The 22297-nt window shown below is 45.7% G+C and overlaps 1 protein-coding gene across 1 annotated transcript; it reads right to left on the bottom strand.

Moving 5' to 3' along the window:
- Positions 1-294: 294 nt before the first annotated feature.
- Positions 295-22018, bottom strand: ZFTRAF1 (zinc finger TRAF-type and ring finger containing 1). The gene is made up of 4 exons (XM_088148818.1): positions 21541-22018; positions 9883-10121; positions 8595-8806; positions 295-5697 (listed from the first exon to the last, which is right to left on the bottom strand). Exons 1-4 carry the CDS (start codon positions 21901-21903, stop codon positions 5306-5308), a joined length of 1206 nt encoding a protein of 401 aa, XP_088004944.1. The 5' UTR covers positions 21904-22018; the 3' UTR covers positions 295-5305.
- Between the last annotated feature and the right edge of the window lie 279 nt (positions 22019-22297).

Raw genomic sequence — 22297 nt, 5'->3', positions numbered from 1 at the left:
GTGTGTGTGTGTGTGTGTGTTGGGGTGGAATTAGGAAAAATGGGTGTGGGCCAGGGAAAAAGTCAGGACTGCTGTCACAGGCCATGTGGGCACAGACTTACTCTTGGCCCTTGGTTTAGACTTCACCATGCCCAAAAGACCACCACATCTTTATTTTACAAAAGGACAGGCTTTTCCCCCCCAGAAGATGGCTCTGCATTCTCTGACGCCCCTTTGGGAAGACCGAGTTCACTACAGCCCATCTAGAAAGGCACTGCACGTTGACCAGTCACACACATACACGGAGACAGCATGGTTTGGCAATATTTTTTAACTACATTACATACAGAAACTTGAAACGCAGACCACAAAAGAACAAAAGAAATCATTCCCAACGACATTAAAACCATTCCTCATTTTAAAAGCCATTTAGGTATATGTTTAGTGCTCACAAGAATGGGGAAGACACACGGTGGACGGAAGCAGCAGAAGCGATGCACAGGCTCCCAGCAGTGGTGCTGAAGCTGCCGCAGCCCCTCCCTGCTATTCTTGCCCCATATCTCCCTAGTGTCCGGTGGGTGGGTGGGCGTGACAGACGTGCCAGCCCTGCGATAGGAAAGTGCCTGGAGAGTGAGCCCCCCACCCCTATTTTCTCCTCCAAGCAGGATCCCCTAGCTGGATTCTGAGCCCAGAAGAGAATCCCTTCCTGCACAACCCAAAACCAGGAACACAAATCATGAAAACTGGGCCAAGTACAAAGGACATACAATCTTGCAAACAAGCCATTAGTTTTCCTTTTAAATTATTTTAAACTCTACATTCACTAGTTAAATAAATTACCCACAGTGAATACTGTAAGGAGGTTTGTGGCCTGCCAGGCATCAGGTCCTGGCATGGAGAAGCAGGCTACAATCTTTAGACGTCTAGCCAGAACTAGACAGGTAAGGCTCAGCTACCAAGCAGAAGTCGGACGGAGTCCCAGAGAAAGGAGACAGTGGGGAGACAGAAGGATGAGAATGAAGGCGGAAAGCAAAGACACTGGCAGTGATGACCCTGGCTGGACAGGGGTTCCCAAGGAGCCCGATGAGGACAAGGCTTTGCAACAGAAAATAGCCAGTCTGATAAGGGTGCCCTTACAAATCCAAGTCCCGGCTCCTCTGATGTAACTATTCCATCTTGAAAGTGACTTGTTCTTCGCTATTTACAGATTCCAGCAAAGATCTTTCAGGTCTTCAGGACTACAGCTATGGAGTCGGGCAGATGACTTTATCTAGCACTGATCTTGAGAAAGAGTTGTGCTGAAAGAGAAGCTGCAGGTGACAAGAACTATCCATTCCCCCACCCTGACAATGATGCAGGTGAGTTGGACAAGCCTCTTCTGTTTACACTGCAGAAAAGGAAAGAACATCAGCTTATCAACTGCTCCTAAAGGGAGGGTTCTTTGCTAGGTTTTCCAAGACCAGGACCGGCTGCACTGAAATAATTACACAAAACTTCCCTGCAAAGAAATCTGCTAGGGATAAAATAATGTTTTTAAAGCCAGAAGTGAAATTTTGTAGCCCTGCTCACCGGACGGGAAGACAATAGAGAGGCCAATATCCAAGGCATGTTGTGAGATGCTCATACCTGGAGTCGCCTGTAGTTCCCTCCAAGGGGCTACAAACACCCAAACCTCTACTTCAGCCCCATCAATCCACAAGTCCAGTTTGCTCCAACCTGGCACCTTCCAAATATACTGGACCGCAATTCCCACAAGGCTGGGAAAGACCCAGAGGATGGCAAGTTGGAAAAGGCTGGGCCACAATAAAACCTACTTCTGGATGCTTGGCCACTTCAGTACAGACTTAACTGTTTCCAAGGAGGGCAGATACTGTATCATCTACAGCACATGCACTATGACCGCTAAAGAGGTCATCTGCTAAAACCTCCTACTTTCAGACTCAATGAAGTATTTAGAAAAGCCAGCAAAAAAGATCCCCACAAGCTGGATTCCTTCAAATGAGCTCTAAAATGAGAGTTGAAACATTGCTTTCTCCAGCAGCATTCTAAGACAGCAAAACTTCAACCCACACTAAATGCCAAGTGAAATGTGCACCCCCGTCGAATAAGCTAAGTCTGTCGAATAAACTAAGTGATGCAAATTGCCCCCCCCCAGCTTTTGATTATGTCTCTTTTCTAAAGAGGGGCCTAGTCTTGGAGATAGCAGCGTCCCTCTAGCATTTCCTAGGAGTAGCTTCCTACTTCCTCCTATATTTTTTCCAATTTAAAGGAGGGATGGGTAGGCCAGCAGTACACGACAGGCAAGCAATGCCCTCTTGCAGTACGGTGGGTGCTCTTCATCACTCTGGAAGCCTCTAGTATGTCAGTGCCATACAGAATGCATAGACGTGGCTGTATGTGTGGAATCTAACTTCAGCTCCCACACTGGAGACTTCAACAGAACTATTTGTTCCCGAGGAAAGAATTGCTAGCTTCTGTTAAATGAATTCTTCTTCTTCTCTTGCACGTGGACAAAGTTAGAGGATGCGTGCAGCCTCCTCCAGATTGCTGCAGAACAAGGCAGATCTACCTGCACTTTTCCTGAGGTCAGTTTCACCTCCAGATACAGCTAATGGAAGGCAGCCTCTGGAACTTTTTTTTTTACACATACCCAGCAGATCTTTGGCCACTGAAGACCATGAGTGTAAAATGGGCTTTTGTTTCAAGAAAAATGCCTGGTGTGGGGAGATCCTTTCTAATGCACCAGGCTTGGAGAGGACACATCTTCTTAATTCCACATGTGCTCTAATTCAAAGGTGAGAGAGACACTAATACTGGCTCCTAATGAAAGACAGCTGTCTTGAAATTATCTTTATGGGGCCTCTGCCCCGCAGGAAAAGCATGTCCTCCTGGTCTGCAGCTCCCTGCTATTCACATCCAGTCATGCTGTACATTTTTTTGTGTGCACTGCACGGGCATTAACCCATGATCATCATCTTCACTCCAAATACGTATGGAAAGGTGCTTGGTGGAAGTGGGCTTCATGCGCTGTCACTGAACCACACACATGTAATCTAAACTTCACATAAGTGTGTTACTCTTCATAGATCACTTTCAGAACAATCTTGCAGACTGCTGGCTGTCAAGAAGTGCCAGTTACAACAGAAAATGGGTATTTTCATTTGATCTTAGCCAAAAGGCTAAGGAACCATGGATGTGCCAGTTACAAAAAAAAAAGACATACGAAAATAATCTGCAGTCTACTTTGCAGAGATCAAGAGGTAGTTCCTGGTTTAAAGTCACTGCCACACCTTAGAGCAAGAAAGACCTGATGCAAATAGATCTGGGGGCTTTGAGACCTCCTGCCTGTGAATCTTCACAAACTTGAACTGAAACAGCAATGCGTATGACTGGCCATTCTTCCTCTGCCGTTTATCTTACAAGAGAAGCCAGGCTATCCACCCACTTCTCCAATTTTAAAACAAGCAGCTGAAAGAACTGTTCCCCAAGCCAAGCCTTCTGCAGAACCATTAACACCTCAGCAGCTGGAACATCCCAGAAGTATTCTGGTGAAGAGCCTGCCAACCTTCTATCATATTACCACTGGATTCACACTTTTGTCCAAAAAAAACAAAACAAAACCCCACTAGGACAACATTTGTGACTAGCCAAACTGAATTCTGGAGTTGCGTAGGACAGCCCACCAGCTTTGGCAAAAACCAAAACAAAAGCACAAGAGAGCTACCTAGCAGCGGGCATGACCTGATACACAGCTGTGAGTTTGCACAGGACTTGAGGGCTATTACAGGTTCAGTCACTTTTCTAAAATTGGATGTGGGTAGGAGGAGAAAGGGGGAGAATGAAAGTGAGGGCAGAAATGATATTGTTACTCTTTACAAGTCGCAGGAAAGGAAGCACCTGCAACACAGTTTCACATGTTTGTAAAACACACCTGATCCAATTAGTTCATATAAAGTGTAACTGCAATCACACGCAGCTTCCCTTAAAAAAATGAGGTGGGGATGCCAGGTAGGGTTTTGAAGGAAAAGGAAGGAAATAATATTGACAGCACAATCAACATATTTCTCATGATACATACTAGACTTCATCCACCACCAGCTCCCCCATCCCACTTTAAAATAGGTTTTAAGAGCAAGAAGCAAATATCCCTGTAGATCTCACTGAAATTTGGTGAATGTCTCCCACTATCCTCATCCATAAACTTGCTATATGTGTATATATATATATATATATAATATATATATATATATATATATATACTTTTTTTTTACATACATAAAATCACACTGTAAAATTGCATAATTACTAGAAGAGCCTGTTAACTCATTTGCACAAGGATGTTCAAAATACTGGGAAAGTTCCCAAAACGGCAAAATAAATCACCCTGCATTCCGAGAAGAACTGCACTGATTTGGGTCGGTTCTATGCAACATCTTAGCCTGTGTTGGGGGGTGGGGGGTGGTTAACAAAACAGGACCGTGTAGGAAACCACAGGGAGGGGTCTCTGGATACTTTGTGAAGTGCAATTCAAGCCACTTTGAGGGTGCTGCTTCCTGCTAGAAAGGACCAACTTTCTATGATCCCTCTATCATTAGCCTCCTATAAACCTGACTTTATTTCAAATAGTCACCAGCTCAGCCACAGTGAAAAAGCTGGGGGGGGGGGCGAGGGGGGACAGCAGGGAGAATCCTCTGGACTGATACATTCATGGAAGTTTGTGGTGCTCTGCTGCTTATTCACACCATGAAGCACCTCTTGGCAGAACTCGTCATTCTGGGCATGGGGCATGCACTCCACTAGGAGACTGGCAACCACCCCTTCTTAGGGGTCCCTCAGATATCTACTGGGGAACCCCCCCCCTTCTTTTATTCCAGTGCAACAAGGTCTGCCCACCACTTCCAGATGCTATGTAATACTTGTTGCTGTCAGGACAGAAGGCCACCCCCTAGGATGGAAGGAAGGACAGAGGAGACCTCAGCCCCCCGAGACCCCATCATGGAGATCACACACAACCATGACACAGATGCAGCCTTTTCACAATGTATTGACTGGTAGATGCCCTCGAGACCCCCTCAGGCCTCCTCAGTACCCTGCATCAAGCCAACTCCCCAGCCGCCTTTTTCGGGCAGAAATGGGGAGAGTCAAAGAAGGCAGCAACTGCTCAGAGCTGTTGTATACCACACATGCAAAACGTTCTCTTTAAAATAATCAGATAATTGTGGAATTATAACGGGGCTGAGGCAGCCATACGAGGTAACTCTGGTTCAGTGGTGCGTGCTCTGTCTCCCCTTTTCTTTCTCGGTCACTCTCCCAGTTTAGCTTATGCTTACTTCTGTATCTGGAATATAAAGAGACGTAGGTTGATGTTCTTGGCGGCCAGCAATTTGTTACATTCCACCGAGTCTATGATGGGGAGCGGCATGTAGTCCGTTTCGTTATTCTCGTTGGAGAAGACAAAGTGATAGATCACTGGGTTGATTTTCACGTCATCGTAAGGTCCCTTGAGCAGCAGGAACGAACACTCCATGGGGGAGCTGATCTTACTCTTGAGAATAAGCTGGAAAGAGAGGGTGCGCTTACAGGACAAGTTGGGGTTACGCTCCGAGTCGTTAACCCGGGCCTTCAATACCCATGTCTGGTTCAGCACGGTAAACCTGGGCGTTTCGTAGTAAAGGCGTGTGATGAAGTCATCGGTTCGGTAAGGACGAAACTGAACCTCTGCAAGACAGCAAGAAGGAGGGGTTGGGGGCAGAAAAAAAAAAGGAAAAGCACAATTAAACAAGAGAAACCAGAAGCAGGAAGAAACAAAGCTCAAGTTACCTGTAACTACTGTGTGTGGCCTTCTTTGCCAGGACGTAAGGAGACAAGGGTGAGAGTAGCCATTCAGAGCTAGTTAGGGGCAGAAGCAATTTGGCTTTGTGGAAGGGGGAGGAGGAGGAGGAGGAGGAGAAAAGCAGATAAAATCAATACATTTTATCACTGCAAAACCACAACACAGTTTCATCATTGCTGAAGATTTGTGGAGAGAGAAAAGCAACAGGAAAGCCCAGATTACGGTTAATACAACCACTGCAAACGCAAAGGAGCCCGCCCGTCTGCAGCAACGGTGCCTCTGCCATAGGACGCCTCAGCGACATTACAAGAAGCCAATCTGAGACTCAGGGACAGGTTAGGTCTAGAAGCAGGATGGCCGCTACCCTGCGTTCTCTCATCCCAAAGGGGCGGAAGAAGTTCTCCTCGGGGGGGGGGCGTCTTCAGTCTTCCGGCCTCATCCAACATCAAGGCTGCTGCAGCCTCGGGGCTACGTATGGAGCGGGTCCTCTGCGGCCACCAGCGGCAGCTTGCCATGCCCCATGGCGTCCCAGCCAAGGCCAGACCTTCTGGGACAGCAGCTCGGAGGCCTCTTCAAGCACCCTCTTCAGCATTCCTCGAGGGACCGAAGAGCAGTCAAATGGATGCCTCCCATTCAACAAGGCAGATGGCTCCCTTGCAGGTGCCCAGACCAAGAGAGGTGTGCATAAAAACCAAATCAGACAAGACAAGTCAGGGAGCATGGCACCTTTATTTTATTAGTATTCACAATACAGATCTTTAGATGAGAAGGCACAGTTAGGTATCATCACAATGCAAACCCAGAATAGGTGGCTGGAGAAGCGACTTTCAATTTTAACAGGGCAGAACAGCCCAGGGTTGGGTACATGAAGACAAAGAACAGTACACTGAATCATTCGAGACTTTGTCCAGTTTTAGACCCAAATGGTTTAGCACAGTCCAGTGTCAGTCTGTTAAACCCTTGAGTCCACAGTGCAACAAAGCGTTTTGTTTTATTCAAGTTTATCAAGAATGTTGGCTCAGTATTTTAAAGTCTTTGGTGTACAAAACCAATGGAGTCTCACAGCACAAACTCAGGGACAGGGCACCTCTGTGGGCATGTTTGGCTTCTTCGGTGTTTCCAGAGGACCACTAGGAGGGCACAGCAGCAAGACCTGGACAAAGGAGGCGATGGAGTTATTCAAGCCACACAATCAGCCCGACTCAGCACTTTTGTTCTTTCCACGTTAAGCAGCAGCACCTGCCTCTCTGGCTAGAGGCCATCGCTTTTCTAGAGCAGAGGAAGGTCTCCGCCTCTCTTCTCTTGCAGGCAGAGCTGCACAGTGTTTGAGAACACCGGATGGGTGAACGCCACCCCCCGCTTCCGACTTTCAACCTATGCAGGTTGCACCCCACTCCACCCCCACCCCTCAGCACTGCGGCGAGGGTGCTGCCTGGCTCCGCAGGAGAGCCGTGTCCTTAGTGCGTTCAGATCTGGCAGCATCAGGACGTCCTACTGGACTGCTTGCCACCCCAATTCCAGCTCTGTGACCAGGCACCCAACGGCAGCAATGAACTTTTCAGCAGAGAGGCAGAGGGTCACCTTCCTTCACAGCCGGAGTTCACCAGGACTCCATTTTGTTTGCTTTTTAAGCTCTAAGCACCTTCTTTAACTTGGCTAAGAAACACGGTCATGATCTGAGGCTCCAGCATTTGTTGGGTCGGAGAGCAGATTATATCCAAGAAGACTCTTTCTGTAGAAAATGTGAATATTTATAGGAAAGGAAAGGAGATTTCAGCATCTATTTTCCTCCCGCTTTCAAGAAACCCCACAGCCATTAACAGTGCCTTTTCCATGCAATTCTGCTGAACCTGCTTTGAGCCTCCTTCAAGATTCAGAGAAGGAGAGTCACAAGCTTACCTGCAAAAGCAATTTAGATCCATCAGGCTAAACCGACATTTGTTTCCTTTCCCACCCTGAGTATTTACATTTCTTACACTGAATACATGCACGGGTTGGTAGCTTTGTGTACTAGGTCATGAAAACCAGAAAAGCTTTTCATACTAGAAAATTACAGGCTGTTTGAAGTTCCAGGGGAGGCAAAACCCACCGCACACTTTCAGAATACCTACAGCAACCAAGAGAGCAATCACCCTACTGGACAGCATCTAAGCAAGAAATGCTAAAATATTTCATCCCACAATAAAGGACTTTTACATAAAGCTCATCAACACACTATTAAAACACCAGAATTCCAAACTAGAGAAAACTCAATATTTAGTAGACACGGAAATAGAGAAAGGAGCACAACCAACACTGATCTTAATTGTGAGTCTGTATCCTTTTCTGTTAGCCACCAAACACAACTGCAACACCTTACCTGCATTTAGGAAAGATCCTCCTTCCATATGACACCAGTGCTCCCCAGCAGGGTAATCAGCAGAAGGAAGAACATTTAAGAACCGTTCAGCTCTGCTCAAGCAGCCTCAGTTGTGCGACAGACCTTGCCATTCCCTACCGCTCTCCGCCCCCACCCTGCCCAAATCCCCTGGTGCAATATGTGCAGGTAAACCACGGGCCTCCCTTAAGCTTGGATTTTCAAACCAAACAGAGAAATCTCCAGGAATGAACGTTTGGGGAAGTGGCCCTGTCTGACTCTTCTGAGCAACAGTTGCTGCATGTTAGGTAAGGGAAACAAGTTAACCAACAGATACCACTGAAACAAGACGTGAAGAGGAAGACAAGGCACAAGAGTCGCCCCATCAGCACTTCTGTCCCAAGCCAGGCCAGTCCCAATAGTTACCTGTGTATCCAATCTTCTCAAAGCTGAGCAGGCCAAAGATGCTGTTGTAGAGCTGCATTTCCTTTCTATGCGTTTGGTCCATTTCATCCAGAATCTCCATTAGCTCATTCCCCGTCTTCGTCGGGTGCGTGCACTCCGCTTCGTGGACAGTCAGCTCGTGGTATGGGCCCTGCCATGGGCACCCAATCCGCTTGTACTTGCACTGAGTCACCCTGCAGATTGAAAGTGGGGCAGACCTCCAATGAGTGGGAAGCAAGGGCCAGATGACAGAGGCAGCACGGGGCTCCGAGACTGTAGTGCAGCCAGGACGGGACAGGGCCATGCTGATCTCTCAGCCTGAAGAGGCACAACTGCCAGATTTACTTTTCTGCCAGGGAGACAATTCGCTCCGTGAAAGAAATTAGAAGACCATCTAATCTTACTACAGATAAGAGCCAACGTTCATTTAAACTAAATAGAATGTATCTGATTCTTTTTCACAGAAGCTGTCGAAGCCCACAATCACATTCTTACATGCACCCCCCCTTCCAATTCTGGTATATATTATATGAAGTCAGCCTCCCCTTTGCCTGTCCTGAACCTGCTGTCAGTTTCAATGGGTGGCCTCCATGCATTTCTAAAAGCACTAAGACTGCTTTAGAAATCTGTTTTATGTTTCACATTTAAAGGGAGAAACCTGTCAACAAAAGAGCTGCCCAGCTTCAGCCCTGCTTTCTAGATGCACCGTATGGCATTATGATGATACTAACAGTATCCTAATTGTCAAATCCTTTTCTAATAAGAATAACAGCTGTCATATTCACTAGCGTAATTAGCAGAAACTTGCAAGAAATGTTTGATCACCCTAAGGCAGCTCCCCTTACTTGTATAACCAAGAATATAATATGGGAAGATTTTTTTAAACATACTCTACCATCTCTGGATTTAACTCTGGATTCAAGAAACTGAACTATTTCTTCATCAATCGCATCACATCAGGCAACCCCCACCGCAATTCCCCTCTGAACTTCTCCCTCGGCCCAGCTCTGTTGCTGGCTAGATGTCACTACCACCAGCGCTCCAGAATCTGCCTATTCCCAGAAGTAAAGGTGACCTTCCCTGCTCGAGGGTCTCTTAAAGTGTTGAGCTACACCTTCCAGAATCCCAAGAAATGTCACCCTCAGGCTGGCTGGGAACTCTGGGAGTTGTAGTCCACTGTGAGAGAGACAGGGCTGAGAAAGGCAGCTCCAGTGGTTCTGCCTTCGATTCAGCTGTAGCACCATAACAAAGAGCAACCCACGCCATTTACCTGTCCTGGCATTCTTCTTTCTGGTGCCTTTCCAGAAGAGAGCGAGGGAACTGCCTCATGCAGAAACCACACTCTGAGGGCAGTTCGCTCACTGCTTTTTCTACAGCGAGATTTCGGCAGCAAAGGCTCTTGCTGATCTCGCAGCGACAATTGGGACAGGTAGCCTGTTCCTCCTTCAGCCGGGCATCTGCCAGTAGGTGAATGAAACATCCAGCACACATCAAGTGACCATTTGTACACTGTGAGAAAAAGGAAATTAGAACTTCAGAGGCCTTCTGCCACAGACAGTGTTGAAGAGCTGCCCTGTGGTCTGCATTACATATGCATTTTAGCTACCTTCAAAAGGTTCACCGCTGCCCTCCACAGGATTCTCATGCTGCATTTGTTTGATAAAGGCCTTTATTGCACTCCTGGACACAGTTACAAAAAGAAGATGGCGCCTCTTCCAGTGAGAAACAGCATGAACAGAGAAATAATTCAGAATTCTGCCCACCTCTGCATAAGCATTCAAAACATTCTGGCTTAATACCCAGACCTGATGCAAACTCAAGGGACCAGAACCCAAGCTGTTCAAAAGCAGGCACCAGAGCAGCATTATGCCCAACCCTGAAGGCCTAGACTGTCCAAGAACTCAGGAACATGGAGAGATTTTTTTGCAGGTCATAGAAGACAAAGATGACAAAACATTATTTTGAAGAGCTTATACTATCAAAACAGTCAGCAGTTTCAAGCTAAGAAAATCTGCTGTCAAGGAAAGGCATCCAATCATTGGATTATTGTGTTTCAACAGGTGGAACTTAATTAGAATCATGGAATGTGGAGCAAGGAACCACCTAGAGAAGTCCCAAAAATTCCATATTCAAAAACATATCTATAATAGCCAACTGCAACGGAATTTCATTTTATTATGCACTTGGTGTATGGTGTATAGTGGAATGACAATAAAGTTATTATTCTATTCTATTCTATTTTGAATCAAGTTCAACTCATCACATAGTTTTCTGGTGGACAATACAGAAGTGGTTTACGATTGTCCTCTTCTACAATGTTTTTTCAAGTTCCCAGTCTAGCCTGTATCAACCAAGGCTGATCCTGTTCAGCTTTTCAAGACCAGCCAAAGTCACTTATATCCTGCCATTTAAATAAATGTAAAATCATGCACGTTAGGGGGGGAAAAAACCCCTCTAGCTTTACATATACACCGATGTGAACTGAGTTGTCTGTAGCTATGCAGGAAAAAGTGTCAACGGGCATATTGATGGAAGTGACCCTATCAACACTATGCATGGATTTTCAAAAAGCCTTGATCCATCCTTTTAAGGATTGCTAATTGGTTAAAAACAGAAAACAAAGAGTAGGAATAAACGGGCAATCTTCTTAATGGAAGGAAATAAGAAATGGAGCTCCTCAAAGTCCTGTGTTCATAAGTGATCTCATTAAGCAGTAAGATACTGAGTAATTAAAAACATTCAACCTCCAAGGACCAATCCACCCATCCGTGTAACCCCACGGTGCCATCCCTGAGGATAGCCTAAACCTCCCCATCCCCAAAGCATTCCTGAACAGCCAAGTCTTGATGCCCTCTGGGAAGCTCAATAAGATGAAGGAGGACGGATATCAGGGACAGGCTCTTCCACAGGAGGCTTGCCCCCCACATCTTGTGGAGAAGGCTTGCCCCTACATCTTGTGGACGGCAGTCCCTCCAGTAAGGGACCCTCAGCAGGTCCTCTTGGGGAGAATGACAGCTGCTCTCTTGGACAACTTTGAAAGTGTATTGGACAAATTCATGAAAGGCACTTGAAGGGGGAGCTTTGGGTTGCAAGCTGCGTGCCTCCAAATAGCCACAGGAGAGGTGACATCTCCCTCTTCTTCTTCTTGCAAGCATCCAGAGGCATCTGGTTGGCCGCTGGGAGAAACAAAATGCCAGATTCCAATGGGCCTTTGCCTGATCCAGCAAGGTCATTCTTCAATCCTTTACTTTCTAATATCACTCTACCAGCAAAAGACCTTTTTAGCCTTCTGGCTGGTCAGGAAACAGAGCTGCAGCCTAACCTGGAAAAGGTTACCCAACTTTGCTCCAAGGTGTCAGTCAAGGATAGTCAGGAATTCTGGGCACTGTAGTCTTCATGTATCTAAAGGGCAGCAGGTTGGGAAGATTTTACCCATCTGCTGACCAGTTGAAACCAACATTAATGATAATGCAGAAACCTTTCCCCCACCATTCTCTGCAAATGATGCACAGAATGGCATGTTTGGTCAGTCCACACATAAACAGACAAATTTCACCTCTCCTTTGCTACTGTAGTGCTACACCAACAATGCACCTAAGTATTTATTTCCTATCCCTAATGTACTTCCCAATGAGGAACAGAATCTAGAAGGTCCACATTCCTGCGGAACTGGCTCTTTCTGTAGTGTTTAAGAAACAAAGGCAGGCCTGTGGCCTTGAAAGGACTGTGTTCCATTGCATCTAGCAGACACGTCCAACCCTTCATTTGTGAAAGTCTTCCTGAGAGAGAGGTAGTTGATTTGGGAAACAAGAGACCAGCTTTTCTTGTTTTCTCTAAGTCGAAATAGCACATGGAGCTTCATACCTTAATTGTGCAGAAAAGCAGAACCTTTATATTCAGGTATAAACCCAGGGAGTGGCCTTTGCCTGATGCAGCACTAGCCAGTCCAAATCTTTGAACCAGAACTATCCCAAACTTTTAGCTGCTAACTGGATGAGGGGAACTGCGACAAAGGAGGCAAAGCAAGGGCAATTTTGTCCTGCACGCTGTGCAGTTCAGGGCAGCTCTATATGAATCCCAGACTGAAAAAAATGCAAGCACTTGGGTGACAGCAATTAGTCACAAGAGGAAAAGAGGAAAAGAACATCCTGCCTCTCCACCATCCCAGCATTTGCTTCCACACTCAGTTGCCTGTTGAAGACTTGTGCGCATTCCTAAAGGGATCCCAGGTATGTCACACCCTCTGACACCATGGAAGAATAAAATAAAATAAAATAAAATAAAATAAAATAAAATAAAATAAAATAAGTAAAGTAAAGTAAAGTAAAGTAAAGTAAAGTAAAGTAAAGTAAAGTAAAGTAAAGTAAAGTAAAGTAAAGTAAAGTAAAGTAAAGTAAAGTAAAGTAAAGTAAAGTAAAGTAAAGTAAAGTAAAGTAAAGTAAAGTAAAGTAAAGTAAAGTAAAGTAAAGTAAAGTAAAGTAAAGTAAAGTAAAGTAAAGTAAAGTAAAGTAAAGTAAAGTAAAGTAAAGTAAAGTAAAGTAAAGTAAAGTAAAAGCACACCCAAATGCTACACTGGCTTGTTTTTTCCATCACTGTCCTCCTCTCCCTTTTGTCTCAGTGGGGGTTTCAAGGCATCTTTCATTCAGCAGTATAGTCTGAGTTGTACATTTCTGCTAAAAGATGAACATAGAATATAGCAACATTGTAAATGTACCCTGCCCAAGGTTACAACTAACTCCAGGTGATCCTGACAAATGTGTGCTTATCTGGCTTCCAAAAATGATCCATCATTGCTTTTCTAAAGACATTGTCAAGTCAAAGTCAGCTCCTGATTACACCCACACACTTCTCCTGGCGGTGTCATGGAAGGGATTCGCCCCTCGCCTTCCAGAATGATTTTCAACTTCCGAGTCTAGCCTCTTGATCACCGTCTTGTATTCCACCTGCCACAAAAAGGTGACACTACCTGCCTCCTGGAAAAGTCAGGCAATCCTTTCCCTTAGCAGTTATGGCCAAATCATTCTCTCGCCTTAGTTGCTGCTTCACCCCTACCAGCTTAAGCAGTCCAAGAGCCTGCAAGCTGAAGATATGGGAAAATGCAGCATCTGCCATAAAAAGAAAGAACTCAATGCATCTTTCAAAAAAAGATTGTAACACATTCCATTAGATGAAGGAACAGCAGGAATCCCCTTTGCCAAATTAAGTAGGAACCCATTAGAAAGTGAGTCATCAGAATGAGTCTCCTTGGTACCAAACACTACCTGAATCTAATCCCTGTTCAAACATTCCATATTCAAATATGGAAACTGGCAAGGGGAAGAAAGTACAAATAGCTTTAAGGAGAACTACTGACTGTATAACATTAAACCAAGATATTAACCATGGTTTGCTGAGCAAGTCATATTCAGGCAAACCAAATGATAGCAGCTTATTTGACCAAGGTCTTCTACCACACAACTTAAGTTGTATCAAAATCCTAGCGTAAATATAGATTTCCATATGTGATTGTGCAAGTGTTTTCTCTATTGATATCATGATTTTTACCTGTTATCTTCAGAGTGCTTTCTATATGAGTGGGATGCTTAACCATGTTGGTTAGCTGTGATGAGTGCTTCCTCAAAGGAAGGATTTAAACTGAATAAATGATTTATTATTCTACTTTATATTTGTGCTCCATTTATTCCTTCTAGAGACTGAAAGAAAAAATCGAGAAAAGTCAAATCAGAAACCTTTTTAAGCCAAAAATTAGCCACTGCTTTTGTAAAACAAGTTTAGACTTAAATTGAAAACTTTACTCAGCTGTAATATCCCACACAGGTATTTGGATAAATAAGTTGCTTTATCTCAAGCCCACTATCCATAACAGAGCAATAATAAATTAATTAAAAATTGTAAAGCAATTTGTAGATCATATTGATATATAATATTAAACATATTTATGATCTCCAAGCTCTTTAGAAAGGACAGCCTTTCCTGAACATTCATAGCATTTAAGACTGCCAGCAACCTGCCATTCACCTCTTTACGCTACTGCTTCAGTGCATCTTCTTTTAAATCACAGTTTAAATCACAAAAAATATATAAGTCTTTTCATTTTACCTCACCTTCAGTAGAAGCAATACCATATGTGCATGTTAAAAAGAAAGATAAAATCCATACCTAAAAATATTTGGATGAATGTAGGTCATAGTTTAAAAAAAAAAACTGACTACAACTCCCAGAAAGCCCAGCCATGCCTGTTACCCTCTAGAGCTTCCACCGAAGCTCCCCAAAATTCCATAATCAATGCAGCTGCTAATAGTTTTAAATGTCTTGTTATCTATGTTCAATGACAAACTCCTGCACTTTGCCCCAATGGCTCCTTCTGAGTTCCCAGCTCAGTAAGAGAACTCACACTTCACCCAAGTATCATTCCATTGCCTTCCTTTGTGACTTTCAAACACATCACCTACACCCAAGATACAAGGGGCGCAGCAGAGGGAAGCCACAGTTATTTTTGCCAACAGAGGGCAAGTCATTGAACACCCTGGCAAAAATAAGTAGATAAATTTCTTGTGGGAGCTTTTCAAACCTCAAAAGTATTGCCCAGTTGTATCGTTGCCAGCTTATTCTTATATAAAAGTACTTGTTAACCCAGCTATCACTTCGGGGGAGTTGGTCAAATTAATAAAATAGTGGCTAAAAGAAAGGCTGGCACTATACTTCCAGCATGCTGAAAATTAACTAGTTGCCACTGCTTGCAAGGGGTTATTAGGAGCCAAAACGTAGCTGGACTGGACAGCAATCAGCCATTTTCCAGAGGGACTCCAGAATCAAATTGTTTCAAACAAAGTTGCAGATCAAGTTTTCTAGACCCCTGAAATCTCAGACTAAGAATCATTAATTCACAAAAACCAGATTTTATCAAGCTCTAGTATTTTAATACTACAGAAAGAGAGGAAGAGGTCAGTTTACACTATTTTTTTTAATGATATCCTCCCCAGCAAGTTTTCAGAGATAAGGAAATATCACAAGTTGTTGAGAGGGATCCAGACAGACTTACTGCATGTTCCTTTCTGCCTGAATACAGAATACAGTCTCTTTTCCATTATTTTTTATTGGAAATTATTTAGTAATAATTTCTAAAGGGGTAGCCATATTTCTTGATCACAGCAAAAATACACTTGCCATAAAATTCTTCGCTAATGACTCTTTACACCTTTGAGAAAAATTGTAGCCACAGAAAAAGCATAAGTTGCCTTATATCCTGTTGTGCTATAGGTCCATCTACTTTAGAATTGTCTACAAGTGACCAGTAGTCAAAATGTCTTCTCCACCAAGGGCTTTCCTTATCAAACTTGCTATGGTTTTTGGAGTAGCCACAGACCAAAGTGAACTGGCTTTTCCAAAGAAGTATCCTGCTCTTCCTTGAGTAGCAAATACAACAAGCAGAGTACTTTAAATCTTTGATGACTCAATTTGCACCAACCATTGTTTTCTGTTCAACTTTCTTATTCTTCAGTTTTACATGAGATGTAAAACCAAGATCAACTAATTTTATTAGAGCTCCGAAAATTACTTCTGAGTCCCAAACCATGAGGAAAGCAGCAAGTACTATAAATAATTAGAGTAATTATTTATTTATTGGGCGTATAGGCTGTTCCAGTCTGCTGACTCTGTGTGGCATACAATTCCCCAGTACATTTGGGATTAAAACCATACAATCAGTTAAAAACAGCAACTAGAAATATTCCTGTGGAACCGGAAGTCATGAATAGTAACATTAACAATAATAAAAGGAAATCCAAACTCACAACCCTTGGGCTTGGTGAAATAACTAGGTTTTTACCAGCTTCCTAAAAGCCAGAAAGGAAGGGGCACATCATCTATCAGGTGCATGCTTTTCCAGAAGGGGGGCTAGTGACTGAAAAGGCATGCTTACATGGTCCCTGAAGGTAACAATTTGAGGGGACACTGCTAAAGATGCTGATCAGTGCTATCACTTCTATCTCCATAGAGAACCAAATAATGTTTCCACCAGGGCTCTCTGCTACTTTCTCCACAACCGAAAGGGGAAGTTGAAAACAGATCAACAATTGTCCAGCAAATCTAGGTTAAGCAATGGCCTCTTAAGAAAAGGGTGCCTCACCGCCACTTTCCAAGAAGGGGGCTACATGCCCTCTCCTAAGGACGCACTTACCACTGCCGTGACCCAGCTCCCTCTCACCTCCCTGGAGGCCTTCGCCAACCAGGAAGAGCAGAGATTCAGACTGCAGATGGCTGAGCCGATACTGCGGGGGACCCTGTCCACTTCCTCAGGTCTCATAAGATCAAATGCATCCCAAATAACATCACGGGATGGAGCCCCAGCCACCTGCTGAAGACTTGCCCAGCAGGTGTCAAGCCCTATACGTATCTGAGTGCTCAAGATGTCTGGAAAATTCCTCACAGTGGCCCCTTAGATGGTCTTCCTGCCCATCTTTATCCAGCAGGGTATGGGTCACTTTGAAAAGAATCACTGAACCAGAATCTGTGCATGCAGTAGGAGTGGAGAAACAGTGATATTTTGCCAGTCTTATTGCCACAGCATAGGTCCGAGTATGGGCTCTTATCTATCTATCTATCTAATTTACATTTCAAATTTAATCACCACCCATCTCACTCAGAGTGACTTTGGGCAGTTTACAATAATTCATAATAAATACAGATTAAAATACAAATTAAAATAAAATTATCTGTTATTGATTAGATTTACCCTATGCCACTGGTACTCTAGGCATGGCAGTCCCCAGGTTAAGAACATCTGCCTTACAGACAATTCATACTTATGAACGGATTGCCATAAAGCCTATTATATTAAATAAAATGGTTCGTAATAACAAACACACACACTACTTTGTGATGCTTATGAAAACACTGCATAGCTTCTGTGGTTTGTCGGCTCAAGAACACCATCTGCCATTTTAAGTTGGATCACATAAGTTTTTCTCTTATTTACCCTTTACGTATGTACCTGTTCTGACCTACCTACAAATCTGACTTAAAGACAGACTTAGGAACGGATCTCATTCCAATCTTTTCAGCAGGGTCTCAAAGCGTCTTTCACTTGGCCATTTTTCTGATAGTAAAGTCAGCGAGCCAGAAAGACCATTCAGGTGCAATTTCATTCAAAGCTGCTACCACCTCCCTGTTCCAGCAGGTGGTTAAGGCCTCAGCAAAACTGCCTACCATCAGCTCTGGAAACTCTCCATGCACCCTCTGGAAGCTACACAGTTCCATTAAGTGCCTAAGGCAGATCAATCAAATAGCCCCCCCCCCCCCCGTGGGGCTTTGTAGCACCAGAGAACTCTATAGCTGTCAGGGAATGATCTGACCATGACAAGGGGCAGATGTTAACATCCCCAAAGCCTCAGATCATGAGAAAAAACAAAAACAAGCATATGGCCTCCAATATGTGTTGGACACTGGATGCCATAGGATCCAGGGCTGTAATGAATTTCCAGGCAAGTTGAGGTTCCCAAGAATATCAGCCTCAGAAACTCCATCGGCAACCCAAGGATAATGTCAAGCAGCGCAGACAGAAAAGGTGCCCTGTACCAGGGTGTATGGTACGTGACCAGTATTCCCATCTTGTCCCTAGAACCCAACTTTACCATTAAGATCTCACATCTACTTGTCTGCAGGATAGCGCCCCTTGATACTAGCAGTCTCCCAGATGACAACCACCATCCAGCTCCCTTTCCCTAAGTTTGAGAGACCCAAAAAGACACATTTGAGAGGGAAGGACCCCCCTCCATCCCAAGCCAGGTCTGTCCTCTCATTCGCAATAAGATCATGGATGAGGCAAGCTTTATTACAGGCAGACCTGACATTCAGCGGCAACAGGGGGAAGTCCAGGGCTCCAAGACCTGGTAGCCTGTTTTGTGGGTTGAAAATTGGGGGCCAGAAGTGGGAACTGGCTTCAAATAGCCAACTTTACTTCCCAAAGAGCAGCCTGCCCCTGCCTCCCACCATCTCTCCCCCTATAAAGAATGCATACAATGCTTTTCCAAGATGGCTCAAAGCATTTTTAATCAGTAGGATAATTGGAATCCCCAGGAAAAAAACATAAAAGTGAAAACTACAAGCCTAGATGCCACAAACATGGCACGTCTCCTTATTGGCCATACTAACTGGGTTTGTTAGGCTCCCCACGCCCAGGCAAGGAAAAAGGCAAGCAGGATCTGTTGTTTGGAACTCCAATCCTTGTTGACTTCTATGGGGAAAGGCCCTTACACATGGAATTAGCATAGGAGGTGGAAGCATGCACATTCCTGAACTCTGATATGGGCCTGTTAAGCCTCCCCATCACCTTAGAGATCTGCTACTATATGTGTTCTTATACAAGAGGGCAACAATCACCAGATTCCAAATGCAGAGGCTTTATTAATACAAATGATTTCATTAGCCGAGTTCAATTATCTGTGTGCTTCCCCATCATTTTATGAAGATGGCACAATTCTAACATACTGGCATATTACAGACAGAAAGAAAATACCATGGAGATATAATTAGGGTGCACACAAGTGCCACACCACCATGGTAATGACCTTCACATTTAGAGATTTAACCAACACAGATTATATGCCACTATTACATGGTCACACAACTTTGCTGAATTCAGTCCCTGTTATGTACCAATTAAATGCAAACAAACATTTAGAGAGGGGGTTGAGGAGGGAGAGAACAGATGGCCATTCTTCCCTCTCCCCGGAAAGGAAGCATTAAACCATAACTGGACAAAAGTCCATTTAACTGTTGGCTTGTTTGCTTGACTGCCCTGCCCAAAGAAGCTTTTCTGCCTTCTTTGATCTAAAATGATCACAGGAATTCAAAAGGAAAATAGTACTCCACTCAAGCAAAAAAAAGAAAAAGAAAAAAAAGAATGAATGCTCAGAAGAACAATTTTGAAGAATGACTTCATGGTAAGAAGGGGACCAAGTCTGACAGACCACCCTATGCCACCCTGCAGAATGCTTTCGTGCCAGAACAGAGAGACAAAACAGACTATTCACCTGATGCCACCATCTCAATCCATCCAATGGCCTGGGAGGCCTAAAATACACATGCTCCTTTTAGTCAGCAGACTTACTATTAAATTTTAAATTTAATATAATATAAAATTAAATATTAAAAATGCTCGTTTGTCCATCAATCAGTGATTCTGAGGGGTAAAGATGTCTGTACTTCTTTTCCAGCCTCTCTCCATTTCAGATTAGAAAGCAACTTTACTTTCTCCGTGTTCTTTTTTTGTAAGGATCATGTAAGTACCAAGCCCTAAAGTCTTAACATTTACAACTTGTAAAATAAATAAATTGGGGTGGGAGGAAAAGGCTCAAAGTCTTCTGTGCTCCAGTCCAGTTTTATCTGAACCCCTAGTTGTTAAAAAAAAAAAAAATAGCAAGGTATTATTGGGAACACCTTACCGGGGGAGACAAGTGCATCTGCCAACAAGTGTTGCCAGTGACAAGCATCTTTGTAAACCTAACTAATCAACCCACAGGCTAGACAAACTCCTCTTTTCCTTCCTGAATCCCCCTCCCTCAGTCTCCAATACTTGTCTGTTATAACTAACGTGCCTCCTTTCAGTATACATCTTCATGCAGACACATCAATATACAAAATGTTCTCATGGACAATTATAAATCTAAAAAGAAAAAAGCAGAAAGGATAACGCACTGAAAACAGTAAATGCGCTGGGTGGTCTAAATCTGCCTTCCACTTATAAAGGATAATTCTGAACCCAGTTTTATGACAAAGCAATAAATATCATCCATAAATTCCAACACAAAAGACAAACTCATGCAGTAGCTTATTCTTGTTCATTATGGATAGCCCACCCTTCTTCCTGCAATTTTAAAGCAAGTAAAATATTTACAGGAGGAAAACGAAACCCAGAGCGCCATTTCCCTTCCCAGAGCACTGCATCTCAAAATAAGGCTCATTCAAAACAATGTATAGGGTTATGCTACAAAAACCGACAGCTAAATCTGCCAACTATAAGACCTAACAGGGAGATGCAGGATAAGAAGAGACCACACCTGATGAACAGACAAAAGTGAAAGCCAGGCAGAAGGTGGGAGGGGTAAGTGACTGAGATGCAACATAGAAAAATTGTTTTCCAGCTTTGGGTGATGATGGGAGGACAGCATATTGTATACACAACACCTGTAAAAACATAGTTAGTCATGCTAGGCAAATGGGAAGTATTTACGCAGCTTGGTACTGATCTCACAGCAACCCTACCCTTACCTTGTTTTTCCAAAGAGTTGGTATGCCACACCATTCTATACTTACCTTTATCGTACAGGTTACTGCACACCCCCCCCCAAAAAAAAAGATAAGAGGAAGATTCCTTCCTGCCATCGCTCTATCGCTTTTAACTTAACACGGCCACCTACGGGGTTCTTCGAAGAGGGCCAACCTAGAGGATAGCCTTTCCTAGAGCAGGACGGCGCCTTTTCCAGGCACCCTTCCCGGCTCGCGAACCGAGGCGGGACTCGCGCGCGGACGAAGGAGCGCGACTGCAGCTGAAGAGACCCCTGGAGCCGCCGGGACCCGTTTCACAAGCGCCGCTTCACCCCCGGCGCAGCGGGCCCGCAAAAGGCCTCCCTTGCAACCCCCCCTCGAGCCACGCAGCGCAGGCTGCTCGGAAAGAGCCTGGAGCTCGGGGGCAGGGCCGCCCCCGCAGAGAGGCAGCGCTCCCGCGCTCCGAGGCCCCTCCAGCCCACGCGCCGGGTCCGCAGCGGGGCCTCAGGGAGCCCCGCCCCGCCCCTGGGAGCCCTCCGGGGGCTGGCCTGCCCCCAAATCCGCAGCGGGCCCGGGCGGCCGCGGCCCCTCTCCCCCCAACCGGGGACGCCCCCGTGACGCGCCGACTGACGCCCGCGGACGCGGGTGGGGGCAGCCGCACCTGGTAGACGGAGGCCTTGGGCAGGTCGAGGCACACCGTGCAACACAGCACCGAGTAGAGCCGCTCCTCCAGCTTCACGCCGCCGCCGCCGCCGCCCTCGGCCCCGCCGGGTAGCTTGAGCCGCTTCTTGGGCGGCGCGTCGGAGTCTCGGTCGCCGCCGGGCTCGGGCTGGCCCTGCCGGCCGCCGCCGCCGCCCCCCGCGCCCGCCCCGCCGCCCCCGAGCGGGGCCCCCGGCTCCTCCGCGCCCCCCGGGCCCGGCCCAGCCGCCGCCGCATCCCCCAGAACCAGCGGCCCCGCGGCCGCGACGCCGGCGGCCGCGGCCGCCACCCCACCGCCGGGGTCCCGCTCGTCCGGCCCCGACATGTTGTAGCTCGGGCGCAGCCTCAGCCTGCAGTGGTCAGCCCCGGCCCGGCCGCCTCAGGCGCCGCCATCTTGGTTTGGCTCCTTCCCCAGGCAGGCGGCGGGCGGGCTCCCCCGCGCCACGCCCACCGGCGCGCTCGCCCAATCCCCACCGTCCGCTCTCGCCGCCCACACCCTACGCCAGTCAATGGCCCGACGCACAGCTCCGCGTAGGGCAGCGAGACAAACAGCCGCCTCCTCCAATCGCCTAGCCGTGCCCAAAGACGGACAGGCGCCGGGCTGCTCACAATTTACGCCTTTAAGCCCCGCCAATCAGCGCTCTCGGAGGGCGGGGCCCGGCGCGGGACGAGGAGACGCCGGTAAGAACACAAAGGACGAATCGCGGGGCCCGCCCAAA

Source organism: Python bivittatus, unplaced genomic scaffold, assembly GCF_059951505.1.
Source record: "Python bivittatus isolate LINGU-HERP-01145 unplaced genomic scaffold, Pbiv_v1 ctg000590_np1212, whole genome shotgun sequence".
Lineage (NCBI taxonomy): Eukaryota > Metazoa > Chordata > Lepidosauria > Squamata > Pythonidae > Python > Python bivittatus.
This window is presented reverse-complemented; position numbering and strand designations above follow the sequence as displayed.

Excerpts from the sequence above, each read along its gene's own strand:
- ZFTRAF1 (XM_088148818.1), bottom strand. The coding sequence starts at position 21,903 with ATGTCGGGGCCGGACGAGCGGGACCCCGGCGGTGGGGTGGCGGCCGCG. Across the intron at positions 10,122-21,540 it reads CCAAGGCCTCCGTCTACCAG|TGTACAAATGGTCACTTGAT; the intron begins GTGCGGCTGCCC and ends TTTTTCTCACAG. Across the intron at positions 8,807-9,882 it reads AAAGAAGAATGCCAGGACAG|GGTGACTCAGTGCAAGTACA; the intron begins GTAAATGGCGTG and ends TTCAATCTGCAG.